This window comes from Oreochromis niloticus, linkage group LG13 (genome assembly GCF_001858045.2).
Source record: "Oreochromis niloticus isolate F11D_XX linkage group LG13, O_niloticus_UMD_NMBU, whole genome shotgun sequence".
NCBI classification, from domain to species: Eukaryota; Metazoa; Chordata; class Actinopteri; order Cichliformes; family Cichlidae; genus Oreochromis; species Oreochromis niloticus.
In genome coordinates, this window is record NC_031978.2 from 13,701,253 (window position 1) to 13,719,785 (window position 18,533).

The window sequence follows — 18,533 nt, forward strand, 5'->3', positions numbered from 1 at the left end:
TCCCTGAACTTCAGCATGATGTATTATTTGTGTCACTCAGACGTCACTCCATCTCTCGCGTATCATATGTTTAACTATTTACCATCCTCATTTGCCCTTTTATTTCCCCCAAAGTTGGTTTGACTCTGAATCTATGTGTATATATTTACTCTGACAAAAAAATTTCAAACCCAAGAGTCATGTTTATAGGGTAAGCGTTTGTTGAGATTTTGTGGCCACATTGAATGACATGATGTGTAGTTATTCCCAGCACTGTTTTGTTACTTTAATTCATTATCCCACATAGCAGCCATCTATTTTATACTAATGTTTAGTTCTACAGTTAGGTCCATAAATTGTTGGACGAAGACAAATTATTGTAGTTTTGTCTCTGTATACCACCACAATGGATTTAAATGAAATAATCAAGATGGGATTGAATGCAAGGTGTTTTACAAACATGTTGCATTAATTGTTTAGTTTTATAAACTGTCCCCCATTTTCAGAGGCTCAAAAGTAATTAGACAAATGACTGGCAAGCAGTTTAATAGCCAGGTGAGGCCTCTTCCCTTTTTATTTCATGAAAAATGAAGCAGAAATATCTGAAGTTGATTCAAAGTGTTGTATTTGTAATTATAATTTGAATTTGCATTTTTATCATGGCTTAAGGTTTAAGAGATTCACTTTCAAGTAAGGAAATATCAACCCTGACTTTCTCCAGACCTGCTGGACCTTCTGACCAGCACAGACCAGTGCTGTCAAAGTACACAGTAGTCTTTATAATTATAAACATCCATTTCATTTGAGGATTATTCATAAATTGTATTGTTACAGGGGTAAATTATTTTCCATTTATCTTTGCAAACAATATTTGAAAGAGAAAACACAATACTAGGACAGGTATGTTTCTTTATATAAAATAGCAGTACCATGACCCTATGATATTCAATAAAAGCATTTTGAGGCCTAAAAGAAGAGAAAGCTTAATTCAGTGTAGATTAATGTATTGGTTATCATTGTAACAGTGCATCAAAGCCACAATTTACAAAATCAAAAAACAAATTCAATTATTTTTATTATTATCTTATCTCGAAGGCTCACAATATTCCAAAAGCACATAAATATCTCAAACAAGACCCATACATCTGATATAGACCTCATACACATTCATTTCTTATAACAAACATTCCTGTTTTTAGCTGTTTGCTCTGATTGTTCATTCACATCTATCCACATTTTATCAGTGCTTGTGCTCCTTCAGGAGTTATTCCAGAGAAAGGCTTTGTTGTCCAGCAGACTGGCCAGTTTACGATTGAAAGGCTGGTGAAATTTCCTGAGGATGTTTCTGGTAGCCGGAAGCATTGGACCAAGACTCCGGTCTTCCTCCCGCCGAGTGTTAGACATAGGCTGTTTGGTCAGTGCTGCCTCCACCTGCTGTGACAGAGGACCTACAGGAAAAGTAAAACAATGCATAATCAACCAGCGAAAATGTATTTTATTTCCCTTACAAAGAGAAAGTCACTCTGATGTTTTTGTAGCTTTTTGGACACTTACCTACACTCAGAAAATCAAAAACTTTTTGGATTGTCTCTTTGAGGTTCGCTGCATAGTCCTCCAGTCGAAGAACTAGGATTTGTTCTTTACTGAAAACACTCAGCCAGTCCAGTAAGAAGACAATGTACATCCCCAGATTTAATCTCACCTGTGGGACAAAGAAAAAAAACAACAAATCAACATGACAAATCTGCTGTGGTGAGCCAGCTGCTGTTACAAAGGCCAAAAATAAAATCCGAATATGACCTGTTGATCTAAAGTCATTGAAATTAAAGGGGCACAACTGTTCTTGCTTTTATTTTTTTCTTATTATCAACTAATTAATTGAAAGTTTTAAGTTTAAATTTGAGTCTTCCTGTAGATATCTAAAAAAAAAAACAAAACACCAAATACATTATTTAAAAAACAGTTGAGCTTTTTATATGATAAAAGTATTTTATTTCTGTTTAAACCATCAGTTAAAATTATGATGCTTAAGTGAAAAAATGCACACACAGTAGCGTAAAAATTGTTTTTGGGTTTTTTCCTTTGTCATGGGATTTACTAATATACTACATTATTGACATAGTAGTAGTATATCAAGCCCTGATCTTAAATTCTTGACCACTTTAAACTGCTCATTTTAGTCTATTACATACTGTTTGATACCTTTACAGTATGATTTCTATGATTATACCAAATTTTGACATATAGATCTCTTAGAATGTGTAAATAGTTTATTTTACATTAATAAACGGATGATTAATCATTAACTACTGTTTCAGAGAGCTCTTAAGAATGTCTCCTTCTTTCACAGAAATGTTGCATGGAAAGGTCTTTGATTTTATACAGATGTGGCAAAGTGGATCAAAAGTCTCAATATTTCTCAAAACCATAACAACTGGTGTCAAACACAGACGAATTACTTACTACCACTTACTCTGACAATATGGAAAAATAAATTAGATATTAACAGCAAGTAAACTAATGTGACCCACATGCATGGATTCAGTTATAGTGATTATTTAGTATAATTTTCTTCTTGAACCTAAATAATAACAGGAAGCAAGACAGTATAATATTTAATCTAAATGCACAGACACTATGACTCCTCCAGAGGGCGCCACTATACAACATCACCTATTGTAGCTGTGATACTGGTCAAATAGAGTGTCACAAACCCTAGTCATCTTCTCTTTCGTAAGAGAAGAGTCGTGTAAATAAAGGATTAAGTTTGTTTTTCTAAACTTGCTGTTAGATCAGAGACAAATTCTTTGGCTCACAGTGTTTTCAGGATGAACTGGCTTTTACCGTATTAAATCTTCCAAGATAACAGTGTTGTCATCTGCATGTTATCATAAAAAGTGACCAACAGCCAGAGCTCATAACTCAGCTTATTCCCAAGAGACTTCTGCATGATAGTTGTTTGCTTCACTTCAGCACAGCAACATCCATTTACAATGTCAGGTGGATTCTCAAAGTACAAATGTTTCATCATTGAAAATGCTTATAAAAGGCTCCTAATATTCTTAAAAATGAGAAAATAATTTTAGCTCACTGGCATGTTGTTGAAGAGGCTGGTGTTGTAGGTGCAGGAACGTAGTGACCATTCAGAGACACAGGACTGAAACAACTGCACAGACTCTATGACCTTCTGATGAAAGTCCTCTGCAGACTTGTTGGCCGTCTTAAAATACAAGTAGTCAGAATAGAGCCTGGAAACAAAGTGAAACAATAAATCAACTGGAAGCAGGAAAGCACATTTTGCACAATTTGTGCAGTGGGACTTTTGATTGAAAACAAATATGTTCTGCAACAATGAAAAAGCATAGGGGAGTCCTATAGAAGCAATCAGAAGTGTTAGAAATTGTTTATCTACAGAAATTCAAGTCTATGTCTACACAGATGGATGTGGGGAAGAAATTCTTTCTACCTCTCTACTGGATCTCTGAGCATTATGATAATTTTGGCATCGGGTTGGACTGCATGGATAAAGTCCTGGGCCAGGAAGGGGGGCTCCGTCTCCTCCTTGTCTGCATGGAGATAGCTCCAGGCTTGATTGTCCCACATAGTGGATGCACTGGCTTCACCTGACAAGACAGTGACAGTCTCAGTATCATTCTGGGTAACAGCAGTTGATTTAATACAGTTGCGCAGTCCTTTGGGTAGAATATAGCACAGAGAAGGTTCATATTAAGCAAAACTGTGAAAAAGATTTTGCAGTCACTATTTAACTGGGAACAGCAGCCTGATACAGTAAATGTATATGCTTGAGCTACTTTGCAAGGGTACAGTTTTATCTTTTTACATGTAAAAATGTGGAAATGTGTGTGACTAAAATAGATGCTGGTAGTCCTGCTGTCTCTCACTACCAGGTTTGAAACCAGTTCCATTTCGAATCTCAACATGCAACAGAATGACCTGCAAGAAATGTTCTCGTGACAGAGCCCAAAGTCATTTGGCTTTCTGTGTACACTTATAAATACACTGAGCTATCTGTTCTTCATTGCAAAAATATATATCATGAATAATGCCGACATTGTGTCATTCCAGCTCTTCTCTTGAGCACTGTAGTGCCTCTGAGATGAGAGCCACTTGCTGAAAATGATCAAGGCCTGACGCTAAAGGAAAAAGAAGAGAAAAAAAACTCAATTGAATTATGGTCAGGATACAGTTGTTTGGCTGCTGAAAGCCCCTCAGAAGATACAAAATAAGAAGTAAAAAGCCAAGACATTCTTCCATTTGATGCACAGTGACACTAACAATAGATCATAACCACTTGCACACACAAACACTTTCACATGTGTTCACCTGTTATGAGCTGGAGTGCACGGTGGTGTCCAGATGAATTTCCAGTGATTCCTTCTTGGATGTTGTGGGCTGCCAAGTCAAACAGATCCAGGTAATCTTCCACAGGAAAACTTTCCTGGAAGCCATCTTTGAAACGGATATAACCTGCAACCCCATTTACACCAAAACATCACTTATGATGTATTCCTTTTTAGACTGCTTTGTAATTAAATTAAGAGAATGAAGTGTGTACACTTTAACCCTGGCAGGACAAACAAACTCCGGACTCTGAAACAGAACTTTTTTTATTCTGTGTATGAATAAGCTAATAATTTGACTCCATTTTGCACACTAGCTACATTTACATAACATACAATCAGCAAATAATGATGACTTTATACAGACACACACTACAAGATTATTTTCCTAAAAACATTTAAAAGCTCCATTTTATTTATTATGTATTTTACTGTATAGAAGAAGGAAAAATCCAATTGATACTTTCCCCTTCAATTGCATTTGTCTCATTGAAAAACAGCCAAACACTGACAACAAAATCACTGCATATTGCAACTAATTCAGTAAGACTAACAAGACTTTCATTTGTAGACTCAAAAAGTACTTTTAGTGATAAAGTTTATACAGATGCTGGCCCCATTAAAGGAAAAAATGTGTACTTTTTTAATACTGCAAGAATGTGAATGAGCATAAGTTCAATCAGGTGAAAACAGACAGCGTAGGAAGCATAAAAGGTAAAGTGACAGCGAACACATCACCCATTTTTCATTTTCCTTAAAGCTGCTCTTCATATTCGTAAACTATTTGTTTGTTTAATCACGGACAGTTGTGTAAAATGTGGACTGTGGATGCGGTTGCTGGAACATGTGCTGTGACCATGACTTCCTGCGGTCTCCACTGCTTGCCTTTCTAACCTCGCAGTGACCTCATAGCTTCAGGAAGTTACTTTCTGCAGTTAAGAGTTGTGTAACTTTCCATGCTGTACATTCAGTAAACAGTACACCCTGCTCTCTGTTCAGGGCAAAGAACTTCCCTAAATAAAATTCTTCCATTCAGAGCACACTACAGCCTCACCGAAGCAGACATCACTTCTTCCATCCATTAATATAGCTGTTAGTGCTACTGGGGAAAATGACGTAACTAAAACAAACTATTGAATATTATTATTTTTATGTAACATTAGCTACAGCAACATTTTTTTATGGTTTGTAAACTCTTTTTTGAGCCTGACATTTTTTTCTGAGCTTCCAGTGAAGGTCAGTGATGAATGTGTCATCTTGTTTGTCATGTTCCAGGTAAGTGATTAACTCATGTTTAGTTGTTGTGCAAGCTAAACTTGTTTTGCTCCCTAAAGTTTGGAATCTTAAGATGACGCACACAAGGATCTGCACAAACACTATAAAAACTCTGCACACTCATTTTTGGGTTATACATAAGGAACAGAAGAAGTGAAAAATTCGGGTAAATGCCCCTGAATGAGTTCAGAACCTATGTCCACACACGAACCTGGGACAATGCTATGTCGGGATACTGTCCACAGATGCCCTTTCTCTAATGCACCACAGAATGTGAGGTTGTATGTGTCAGACTAGTTATTGCCAGAGGAAATATTCTAGTTTTGGATGAAGAAAAGTTTCTGCCTGGGTAGCGTGTGCAGCAGACGGGATAAATGGCCTCTACTCTCCCATGGGAATAATCTTATTTTCTGATCTGACTGAGTGAGTTCAGGTCAGTTTTTCACATAAACTCTCACTAAGGCTTCACTTCTTAGTCACTTTAAACCAGTTGATTTAGTACCATCTGCTCGTGCTTTATCTACATCAAATTATCTGTCATAATGATCGATTAAACTATTACCTAAACTTATGAGAATTACAAAAACAAGTCCAAAATGACATCCATTTCCTGATGACTTACCAAACCGTTTCCTGGTCCACCAGTGTGGCTCTTTCATTATGTTGAATTTGACTTCTGGATGAAGTAGCATTCTGTGAAACAAGTCAGTCGTGCCACACTTTGGTTGACCAATAATGTAGAAGTATGGCAGGCACCGCAGACGAAAGTCCTTCCCATCTTTGTGGTATAAATGCTGGTGGAAATTGGCCCTCAGGCGGTCACACACAGTCTTGAAGGACTTTGAGCGCAGTTTGAAGAGGTTCCTCCTGTATAGGTCATTGCCAGGTTTACTGGAAAACTCCTCGTACCAGCAAGGGCTCTTGATACCAGGCAAGAAATGGCGAGGAATCACTGAAAAAAGCTGGACAGGAAGAGAAAACAATCAGAAAACCCAAAACACACACTAATCTGTCATTTTTGTATGATGCTGTTTTAGCATAAACCTGTCATCTGTATAGTTCAGTATCTGCATCTGTTAGTTATGTCCCAATTTTGCACACCAGTGTTTACAAGTTGTTGATAGCCAGTAAAGAATTTATGGCCACGTGGAAAAATTCTGTTGGGTTTCCAAATGTTTGACACAAACTTCCCACTAACTGTTGCTCCTAATGACTCATTTGTAATGGTAGTAATAACTGTACATCTCAACAGCCACAACTGATGATGCTCTCTGCATAAATACTGCAAAATTACGCACTGTAATGTGGAAATGTATGATGACACGCTAAACGCAGGACATCTGCAAAAGCACATAGTAAAAGTGGTCCATAGGCCCTTAGCAATGCTTTGTGAAACCATTCTTAGCAAACACCTGTCATTATGAGCTTCACCAAATAGGCATTTACTGCAGGGTTGACTGTAAGGTGCTTGTAACTTAACTGACACCTATAATTCACTTTTGCCAACAAATAAAAAAACGCTTAACAAATACATTCAGTTATCACTTATACGTTGTCTCTGTTTGTGACAATAGTCTGAAACATTTACAGTGACAGCTCTTGTTGTAAAAATCTGCAGCAAACTTACTTGAGAGTCTGTTGCAATGACATCCTTCTCATCAGGCACTTTCCTGGGTGTGTATTCCTGTTTGATGAGCTTTACAAGCACTTTCACATTTATTGGGGGTTTTTTAGAAGAAGCTCTCGTTGCTGTTGTGCTGGTTGGGATGGCTGCAGGTCTGAGCTGATATGTTGACGGAGTGAACAAAGGTCCTTTCTTATCCCACATTAGGACGTAAGAAGCCATTATGAAAAATGTCAATGTTAAGCCCAGGAGGAAGCTAACCACTTTGATTTTCGAGATGCGCTGTAGGTTCTTGAAAAAAAGCATAGGAACATGTTTGATGTCCAGATTTTTAGCCACATTTGTGTCCCTGAAGTCCAAAAACGTCCGGACGGGCCGTTTTGCATAGTTTTCAGCAATGTGCAAGCTGTGAAGGTGGTTGTGGAAAATTGGAGTGTTGCTCCCATTTTTGCAGTCTGATAGTGACATACTGACCAAGAATCACAGCAGGCATGTAGAAATAGAAGCAAGGAAATTACTCTCTAAAAAAAGCTTAGTTTTACCCATAAGAATTTAGTGAAATTAAGCTGCAGGTCATCACTTGTCTTCATTTTTACTACATGTGTCTGAGTCTTCAATGTGGCCTCCTGTAAAGCAGAAACAGTTGTTAAAACACAACACGTCTTTTTGATCAAAGTGCAGTGTACTTTCCTTTGACGTTCTGGAGTGTCACCCAAACTAAAAGTTATGTGAACATTTTTAGCACTGGGGTCATTATTGCCACTCTCACACACCAGTATGTGAAATTCATCCTATTCTCCATTCTGTAATAGGAGTCACCTCTAAAATGTTTGAGGTGAGCTGCTGCATGTGTGTGGTCTGCTATATGGAGATCTCCGGCTTGATGATTGGGGGTATAAAGCACATGCAAAAGCAAGCTCTTCTAGAAGAATTTCAAGGTCAGAATAATGGTAGCTCTGTAATTCAAAACTAAAAACACACGATTACTCTCTTCGAGCTAAAAGCCCACTCTGAGCTTTATTTTTGTAACCTATGAATGTTATTTTCAAGATTAACTCATTTTTACAGAGAAAACCACATTAGGTATTGATACAGGTGGCCAAACAGTGCACACACTGTTTTCTTTTCCCACCACATGAATAATAAGAAAGTAGGCATTATTATTTCAAGAATGCTGTGCTGAAAAAAAAATCCCAGCACTAAAGTGTAAAACATTATTAAAAGACCTTTTACTCTGACATGTCCTCAGCCAGTTACAGTTATTTATCTTTTGTTGTTGACTTAACAATCCCACTGGAGCAGGGAATGAAATCCTGCACCAGTTCTAATGGATATCAACTTCTTTTTCCTTACTATGGAAACGGGTCTGTTAAAATGCAACCACGCTAGCGATACTGGACTCAGCCCGTTCACAAAATCCATTATGGTGAAACGTGATTATGCGTCAGTGTTTCAGTCCTTCAACCAAACAAGCAGTTCCAGTAATTAAATGACTTCAAGTGAAAGAGAAAGTCCCACCTGCTCATGACTGTTTGCTTATTGCGCACTAACAAGTTACTGGAAGTCTATCATATTATCTTGAGGGCAGGTTTCTCCTGTAACCTACTTCGTCTGTTACTGAAGCCAGATTAACCCTTTATTTCCCATGGGCCCGCCGGCGGGCCTATTTTAAAAGCACTAAATGACTATAACTCCATTACAGTTTGTGATAGAGAAAAAATTCAAGCAGTTTTGGAAAGATGAGAAGACCGGGGTTACAAGGCGTTCACAAGGTACTGCTGTCTGAATACAGACAGAAAAAATCTGCTCTGTTTTGAGATGAGATGGGTACCTTGTGGCGTATAGTGTGCCAAGAAAATATGCTCCACACAATTAAAACACCACCACCAGAAGCCTGAACACTTGATTTTGACTCTACCAACCAAATGTCACAGAGGAAATCAAGACTTATCAGACCAAGCAACATTTTTCCAGACTTTTATTGTCCAGTTTTGGTGAGTCTGGGTGAATTGTAGCCTCAGCTTTCTAAGTGGCACCCAGTGTGGGCTTCAAGAGGTCATCCACACATGTCTACGTGCCTAAATACACTGAGTTGTTGACATCTGGTTAGCTGATAAGAATGCGTAACAAGCACTTGAGCAGTTCTAACAAAGTGGACTGTGTGCGTACCGGCATACCCCAAATGAGACTCAATTTACTAATTTCACTAGGATGATTTTATACTTGTGCCTTCAGAATTACCTCAAACAAATTTTAATTGAAGTCTGGATTATAAACATGGCTGCACTGCTTTCAAAACCAGAGAGTCTAACGAGTGATCATATCAAGTTACATTATGTAAAACCTAAAAGTTACTCTTTCTGTAGCTTAACATCAAGGAATTTTCTGAAAATCCTACTGTGATTCAGTGTTACCGCAATGGATGCACATCTGTTTAATGTTTATAGCCTTTCACTTGTCACTCTGCAACACTGATGTAAATTGTGTAGTACTCACGCAAGGTCTGCAGCACATTTGATAAATATGTGCACATGGAGCTTCAAAAATCCTAAACAATTCCCACAGACTTGCAGATTTCATAATGGGACCAATCTGAGCCCTAGCAGACTTATCAGGAATGCATGTCGATATTTGCAAGCCTGCGTGGGTAGCTGCAGAGACTGAACTTATTTTTGATCCAACTAGAGTTGTGAGGGATCATTTAGTGAAATATCGGTGGATAAAGAAGGTGTAATACATATCATAATTAACAGTTCATGTTCTGAGTAAACATGGCTGTGTGCGATACTAATCTTTATTTCTTATACACCATATATTCACATATATACAAGCTTTTTCATTCTTTTTAATGATCCATAATCATATTAATAAATTATTCCTTTCCCCTTTTTCTGTTTCTTCATGTTTTATTTCTACAAACCCAGGTAATTGTGATTTTTTCTGTTCTCTGTATCTATTTATCTATTTATCACCATTAAAGATTTATGTCTGGTTCGGGCAAATTTCAAAGTGTGGGAGAAGAGAGGGATTTGGAAATGTGACAGAGCATAAAGAGGACAGTGAAAGTCAAGGGTAAAGCACAGAGTGGATGACTGAAGCAGCAGTGATGAGAAAAACAGCGTGAGAACGTGCAGGAAAGACGGTCTTTAGATTCTTTGGTCTCAAAATCAATCAACGACGAGAAGCAATAAACACCACGTGGGATTGGCTGAGGTGAAACCCTACCAAAAAATCCTGATAAACCAAAATAAAAACCTGCATTTATCATTGAGTTAGAAGCCTTTGCTGTCCTAAGCATACAAAATATTGAGATGGCTGTGCAAGAATACCAAAGTCAGAATGATTACTGCAACAGATTTTCTTTTCTTTCTGTAGGTCTACATTTTTCAGGTCCTTTTGTGTCTATGTGGCTTTAAGCAACTCCCTGATGTTGATGAACAGAAAGTTGGATGAAATCTCTTCACCACTCACAGGGTTGAACTTCTAGCCTCTAGAATTAAGAGTCTCATCATTTTAATTACTAGAGGGTTATTAAAAAGACTCTGGCTTGCAAACACAAGGGAAGTACCATCAGACAACTTAAATGAAATCTAAAGACAAATGGTTTGAATCTACACCTTAAATTGGAAACCATAAGGGCCTTTCATCAACAAAGATTCAACCCATGACTCTGGCACCGTAGCACCTTAGCTCACTCACTCAGGCAAAAGTCACAAAGTAAACACGAGGAAGTTTAAGTAGGAGTAGCTAAGCTTATGGCTCATGCAGTCATATACTGTCCATTGTCCTTTGGACAACATACAGAGAATATACAAATAAATCAGATAGAGTTTTTATTAAACACAACTATTGTTTTGAATTTTTAGTGATGACAATTCAGATACTACCTTTGTTTTATGCTGCTTTCAGTCTGCTTTTCAATTTAGTGAGAGAAGGGAAGAAGTTTCTGTCACGCTAGTCTAAGTATTTCATAATTCATCACTGTGGATAAAACTATAAATTTTAATGATGAACACTCGTTTTCAGTCTGGCTTTTTTGTGCCTATACTGTGTAGTGTGAACGTGGCTTAAAGCAACGGGTTTTTAACATCTCTTAAATACTAAGGCTTAGTTTCCCAGACGTGGATTAAGCCTTGTCTTAGACTAAAAACCTTTTTCAGTGGTGATCTTCATTTGATTTTTCTTTTGGTCTGTGACTAGGCTTAAATGTTCAGAACTGTTTAAGATTTAAGATTTTCCGACATGGGGAAAAGACCCTGAACCCGGAGATTAAGAGTAGAATCCTCTACCATGTGAGCTATACAGCTAAAATTATGTCCAAGAGGTTGACTTCATAAAATCTGTTTCTCATATAAACAAAATATTTTAAAACCTGAAACACCTATAGTTGGAACCCTCTGGCCAATAAATCTATCTGGATTCATGAATCCGAATAGAATTCGCATGCAGTTGTATACTATATAACCTCAGTTTTAAGCTAGATGGCATACATGAGACCGCCAGGATGCACCTGTATTACAACATTTTTAAACGATTAAAAACAGAACATGAAATACACGTTACAACATATCAGCTGTGGGAAGAGGAACTTGATCCCACATTTCTGCTTGGACATCCTAGGGTTCTCTGCTCAGGAAGGAGTCAACCATCAAGAGTGGCTCCTTAGAATACTTGGCCATGCTAACTGGTAGAAAAGAGGGCTGATCCAGGATCATCTTACATGAGATGCAGATGTTCAGTCCATCGGACATTTTGGACCAAATCAACATATTGCAACACGTACATGTGAGTTTTCCTACAGTGCACATTCCTTGACCCTGAAAGATTAATGGTAATGTTTTTAGTGAGTTCCTATTGGCCAATGCCAAACACAAGGAGTCATGTTAAAATGTTTTAAGGAAAGGAAGTGCCACCGTTAAAACACATACACAAACAACCAAATACTCACAGAGAAAACTTCCTCCATTTTTAACACCTGTTATTCCTCTGACCCCATCCTCGGGTCAATATTTTCCTTGAGCTAATGTGAAAACTTCCATAAAATCTTCTGGAATTTCTTGAGCCCGATCATGTGAAAAGCATTTAATTTTTTTGCCATATTTCTTTTCTTTTCTTTTTTCCCTTTAATGCCAAAGATTAGGTCAAACATGTCGCAGTTAAATATAGGAATATTTTTCTTGTAAATCACACACCTCAATTCTGCTCATACAATCAAAGTTAGCACTGTTTTGTAAAACTAAATCTGATGTTACCCCATTTCAGTAAAAATGTAAAAAAAAATCCACCTTATGGTGGGGCTAGAGGAAACCATCCCAGTCCATGCAGTCGATATGGCTGTGGTCAACAAATAGTAAAAGTGGTTTCTTTCTTTTCCGTCTGTCTGGAGTGTACTCACAAGTGTTACAGTGAAAATAAAATGTCCTCTGATTCTTAATGGCAATATGTTTAGTGGTGGCTTAGCCTATCAAGAGCTTGTGGCTGTAAAATGGACAAACAACAAGAGCTCATTATTTTTAATCAGCCCCAGCGGCACAGATTTAACAGATGTGTGCCAGATCTGGAATTCAACCTACTCCACTGATAAATATGAACAATTCCTACTGTCAAACAACAGGCCTACTCCACATATGTTATTTGTGTTCCCTCTGTTCTTTGGATCGAAAAAAAAAGTCATAGGCGAAAGGTGGTGCACTCAAGCTTGATTGCATTTATAATATTTTGGATATCGGGCGGTTCGTCATGCATCTGTTTGATTTGCTAACGGAAAATCTTGCTTGAGATGTTAAATGTATACATGGGAGCATGAGTCCTGCACGCATACAGGTTTGCAGTATGTACACTTCCTGCTTTTATGGTTACACAAAGGCACGCTCATTAGAACCTGCCTCAGTGCCTCACACCCTTAATTTCTGTTTTGCTCTTTATCTCTAGTGTTCATGATAAAACGATAGCAATTAGACACAATGATTACAAGCATCTCCGCAGAGTTCATCCAGTGAACAAAATGCTTTATGCTATGCAACTGCAGCACAGCTCTGTATAGCATTTCACATGATGAGTCTGTGAAATATGAGTTCTCAAACACCTTTGAGTGAATGCACTCTAACCAGAAAATTATTCAGAGAGGGGACTTCCAAGAGTAAGTACTCAGTATACACGTATATTATCGCTTCTCCTGAAACATGTTTTAATCATGTCTTAATGTTTATAACTGTGTAAACACATCCTGATGTGATCCAGGGCATTCTGTGAGTGGGATTTGGCAGAATGCCCTCGCTAGGAAAAGGGAGGTACAAGGAAAACCTGATGCCACAAAAGGAAATAAGAAAGTCTCCCTGTTGATGGGGAAGTCAAACAAAGACAGATTGGATTCCAAACGGAGGTAATAATAAAACTTTCTCAATGTGGATGAAAAAGAAATCAAAAAGTTAAAGCAATTTAAAGGAAAGAAAACAACAAATACTTTTTTTTCTGGGAGGTACTCATGTCTCTATATTTTTTTCTCCTTTCAGAGGCCCTCACAGTGAGATTACAAATAAAATCAGCAGGAAAAAGCACCCCGAGAGCACAAATATCTCAGGAAACAGGCTTAATCTACTTCATAGAGCCGGACTAAGCCTCCCTTTCCTTTTTACTTCCCACTAAAAAAAACAACAACAACCAAAACCACTGGTTGATTTTCATTTTGTCTCTACAGGAATCTGAATCGTAAGCCACACCCACTAGTACAGTCAAAAAGAAACCTTAACTAGAAAACAAGTTATATAGACATTCTTGACATCTGGAGTCCAGATCTCAAGAGGGTCAGTTAAATTTGTGGATACATGCCACTATGTACATCTACGTGCATATGAATTTATAGTATCAACATATGATTTGCTTCAGTAAGACTTTAAAACCAATGTCATATCAACAGAAAACAGAGAACATTTGCATCACTACTGTTTAATAAATGGAAGGGAAACATCTGAGGACCTGGGGTCAGCATGGGTGAGCTGTGACGCTGTGAGAAGCAGCAGTGATCACATGTGAAATGCTGGTTATAATTCCTCCCTTTGCCTTTGCAAAGAAAGCCTACAGGAAGTACAATAGATCAAAAAAGAACAAGTGAGGCTATAAGAGAACTAAAAAGCAAAAGGTTCAAGATTGCGGTGTGTTTAGGGACCCACTGAGTATTCACACTCTGCCACTGTGCTCGATCCATCATCCCAGTGACTGTTCTCTCATTTTAAAAAAAACAGTGCCTTTTGTGCCACTGTGTTTGCTCGAGTGGCAAAGTTGTTGCAGTAATTATGACAAAGGCCATAGCTGGACCAATTAAACAGGGAACCTTAACGCAGGAAACTCTCATGTGCATTTCCTGTTTTAAAGTGATAATCTGCGCTGTTTCTTTTAAATCTTCCATAACATTAACCGTGAGTTAATTGCTGTAATTCACTCAGAATCACTGCAGCCGAAAGAAGATTGTTATTTCCACCTGCCGTAATTTATATTGTGCCATATGCCTCTGTTCTGTTAGACATCCCCACCCTTCCATATGCGCACATGGAAACTCCAGAGGTGGGAAGACCCACCACACACAATAAGAGTGGGCATCGGTGACAAAATGTTCAAAATCACTTAAATCACTTTTCTTTCTCATTCTGACGCTTGATTTCGAGCTTCAGGAGGTTGACTTGACATATCTGCATGCTTAAATGCATTTAGTTGCTGACATTTGATTGACTAATTAGGCCTAACCTTGGTATTTATCATATATACGTCAGATCGTCTGCCGCACCCACTTTTTTCCAGTAGTTTCTCCATGGTAAACTTGTGCAATAACTTACAAGTAAGAATAACAACAGTATAACCAGACAGTTAAATCTGTGTTGAAGTATTCTTCCCATTGAATATTACTGCTGTTGCACAGCCTGCTCTATCAGTGGATAGAAGAGGCAGAAACTCTGTTCATTTCTCTGTTCAGGCTTTGGTTAGTAACCGACACCTTGTCTTCTCCTTGAACCTGGCACATCTCTTCTTGAGTGACTTCGCCTTCAGCTGCCCACTATACTAATAAAGAAAACAGTTGAAGAAAGAACTTGTCAGCAATGTTTGATAGATCTTTTATCAACTGAACTGTTTTTGACTGGGTATGAAAACATCCATGCAAATGCCATTTGCACGCAAATGGTGTGGATACGAGACATGCAGCAGCTTGACTGACCTAACCTGATTTCTATGAAAGCTTTTGAGCCAACAGCTGTCCACATACTCACTTGACTTAATATCTTTAAAGTTCAAACTCATCATTAACCTGTAAATCTGTCTCTTTTGACTTTAATTCATGTTTATAATGTCAATAATAATTATTATATATTCAGAATGACTAATCGCTTATTTGTCTGCTTCACTTGGAACACTGCCTAATATCACATTATAATGTTGTCATATGTTACAGAAAATATTTGTCTTGCCTAGTGACTCAGACTTGACTCAGGGCTACAGCCAGTATGTGGATAATTAGATTTCTATTTTGTCTTCAAGCTGTTTATGGGTAAATACTAAAGTGCGCAACTTTAACATAAAACTAAGAAAGAAATGTTGAAAATATTAGTTAATGTGTCTCAATTTACTTTAAAACAAACGTTATTTCTACAGTTATATACTTTGACTACTGTGTTCCTTAAACGCACTAGAATTCATTCAGGGTGGAAAACTTAAATTGATGAATTTTACCCGCTTAAAAATTGTGCTTCAATTGTCAAAAAAAAGCTTTTTAAAAAACAACTCAAACACAGAGGAAAAAAGATCAACTCCACCCAAGTGTAAATCTCTCTGGCACATCTGTATAAAGTATGATGTTCACATAACAGATAATCAAACTAGAAAGAACAACAAATGGAAAAAAAACTTAGAGTGAAAAACATCATCCATCAGGAAAATTACTCAACGCCAAGAGAGTGACAGGTGCAGATAAAGGTTTGACTACACTAAAGCATCCGTTCAAAACCAGCTTTCATGCCTGAAATAATAGAGTCAATCTTGGATTACTGAGGCTTGTTGTCATGACAGGTTAAAACTGCCAACTCTTGAAATAGAAGCTCTGAGATACCAAGATGCCAAAACACTTTAGTATCACGCAGTCCTCCCACATTCCCAGTGTTCTGTTACAGAATCATTTTCTTCCATTTGAAGTGGACCCCTAGAGTCCAGTCTAAACAATCTGATATGGTACAGCTCGCTCGCTCGCTTTTCCTCTCCCCTCTCATACTTCTAGCATGACCTAAGCCTTCTAACGCTGGCCAAAAGAAGCATGGCATTGACATCCTAGCAGCTCTAGAAATTTGTTCCACGACTTCAGGGGGGCAACCTAAAACCTTCCTTCCTAGCAGACCATACAGAGTGCAGGGATAGGTGCAGCAGCCATAATGTGGTTTAGTTTGGGTGTGTGAGGTGTAATGAGGTGTGGAGAGGTGCTACCTTTTACAAAAACACACTAAATCTATCTTCCCCCTAACTCACTTTCAGATTTAACGCTTTGTCCTTCCAATTAACAATAAAATACAACTTTAGATATTCCGACGCTGCACAGAGAGCCCAGAGAGGCAGGTTTGTCCAAAGGTCACCTGCCTGTCAGGACCTCTGCTCTGCGCCCCATGCATAGACTGCAACTGAGAGGAGAAACTTAACGTCAAACAGCTACAGGGAGTGCACAAACATATCACACAACATGAGCTCTCCAAACAAAAACAAAACAATGAGCTGGGAACACATTGTACAATTAACTTCGCATCTTGTTTGGTGGATACATGAGATAGAGACTTATAATGAAAGGAATTTGCCAGGGAAACTCTCAGATAGTCAGATGTTGACGTAGAACCTTCTGGTTTTGCTTTGTAATAATAAACGGAATAATAATTACAAGACAAGGACATTAAGAGCATGTACACAGTTTATGTTAACCCTATAACACAGCCCAGTTTGTGATTCAGTCGGTGGTAAACTCTCTGGTGGTAAAAGTCTTTTACCCCCAGAGACATGACACTGTGATGTTCTGCAGCTGTTCAGTGATGGAGATAAGGGGTTAGTCAGTTTTAAACATGCAAAGGCAAAATTCCAGCAATTTCGGGGGCGAGGAGGGGGGGGGTTAAAGAAAGCATATGCAGTGCTCTTATGGCATATATCTTTTTTAAGGTTACACTTCAGTGCAGTAGACTATGGGGGGTACTGCACAGAGGAGATGTCTATTAGAAGCTGTCAGGTTATCTGACCATATTACCTTGTCGTTTACTTGCATATATATCGAAAGGATTAATTAAATAAAGTACGCAATTATGCTTTAGTATAAGAAAAATAAACTTTTTAAAAATCTATAAATCAGCTTGGGAACCTTCTTAAATCATACCAACAATATGACCAAATCCTTTTCCTGTCACTTTTCCTGTTATTGTGATTATCCCGGTGGATAACGATACTCACGCTGGAGTTCAGTCGGTTTTATTCCAAGAGTCTCTTGTGCAGCCGCTCAAGAGCCACTGAGACCACCACTTAAGGTAATCAAAGCGACTTGACGGGTATTTGTATTAAGCGTCAGGGGGGGGAAAGAACAGCACAGCCAGTTGATCCTAGGTATGAACGATGTCTTCATTAATAACAAACGCCGGCTCGGTTTCGTCGAGGAACCGCGGGAGTCTGGAGTCTCCATCCAACTGAGCTCTCCTGCGCGTATCACAGAGGAGGAGGTGGAAGAGAAAGGGGAGGTGCACGCAAGTAGCAGGAAACACCACCTCCAACACCACCAGCAGCAGCAGCAGCAGATTCAGTCTTATCTACGTTTCAGCTTCTTCGAAGTGCTGAGTGATATAACCGATAGGATATCAGCTAAAATAGATTGGCGTTTTCCTGCTGGTCGATTGGGGAGAAGGGGATTTTTTTTTAAAAAGTAGAAGATAGTTCAGCTACCCTTGTGAGTTAAAAGGGTGACCACTATGGATGCAGACATATTATCTATCTGTCTAATGGTTTAATTATAAAAGCTAGAGTTTAATCAAATAAGACTTAAGGAACTGCTCTCACTTAGTAAATTTACGGTCATTTTAAATGACCGGTTAATTCAGGCTGCAAATCTTTTGCATGAATACCTTTGTTTCTGGTATTAGACAAGACATTACTAAGGTATTCATTCTTTATTGATCATCACGTTTATAGATTTTGGTTGTTTTGTGTGTGTTTTTTTACTCATTGCCTTTATTTAACTGGTGTGCGGATTCTGACGTCTATCTGCTATTAATTTGTGCAGCTTATGATCGTAC

General features: G+C 38.2%; 1 protein-coding gene across 1 annotated transcript; it reads right to left on the reverse strand.

Moving 5' to 3' along the window:
• Window positions 1-522: 522 nt before the first annotated feature.
• On the reverse strand, window positions 523-18,003 carry LOC100706438 (carbohydrate sulfotransferase 15). Its single transcript, XM_003438395.5, has 8 exons — window positions 17,701-18,003; window positions 7,243-7,865; window positions 6,238-6,577; window positions 4,324-4,467; window positions 3,446-3,602; window positions 3,071-3,227; window positions 1,534-1,681; window positions 523-1,427 (listed from the first exon to the last, which is right to left on the reverse strand). Exons 2-8 carry the CDS (start codon window positions 7,705-7,707, stop codon window positions 1,237-1,239), a joined length of 1,602 nt encoding a protein of 533 aa, XP_003438443.1. The 5' UTR covers window positions 7,708-7,865; window positions 17,701-18,003; the 3' UTR covers window positions 523-1,236.
• Window positions 18,004-18,533: the final 530 nt, after the last annotated feature.

Coding starts and splice junctions, on each gene's coding strand:
- LOC100706438 (XM_003438395.5), bottom strand. CDS start 7,707: ATGTCACTATCAGACTGCAAAAATGGGAGCAACACTCCAATTTTCCAC. Junction 4,468..6,237: donor GTGGACCAGGAAACGGTTTG/GTAAGTCATCAG, acceptor ATGGGGTTGCAG/GTTATATCCGTTTCAAAGAT. Junction 3,603..4,323: donor TGCACTCCAGCTCATAACAG/GTGAACACATGT, acceptor CTGTCTTGTCAG/GTGAAGCCAGTGCATCCACT.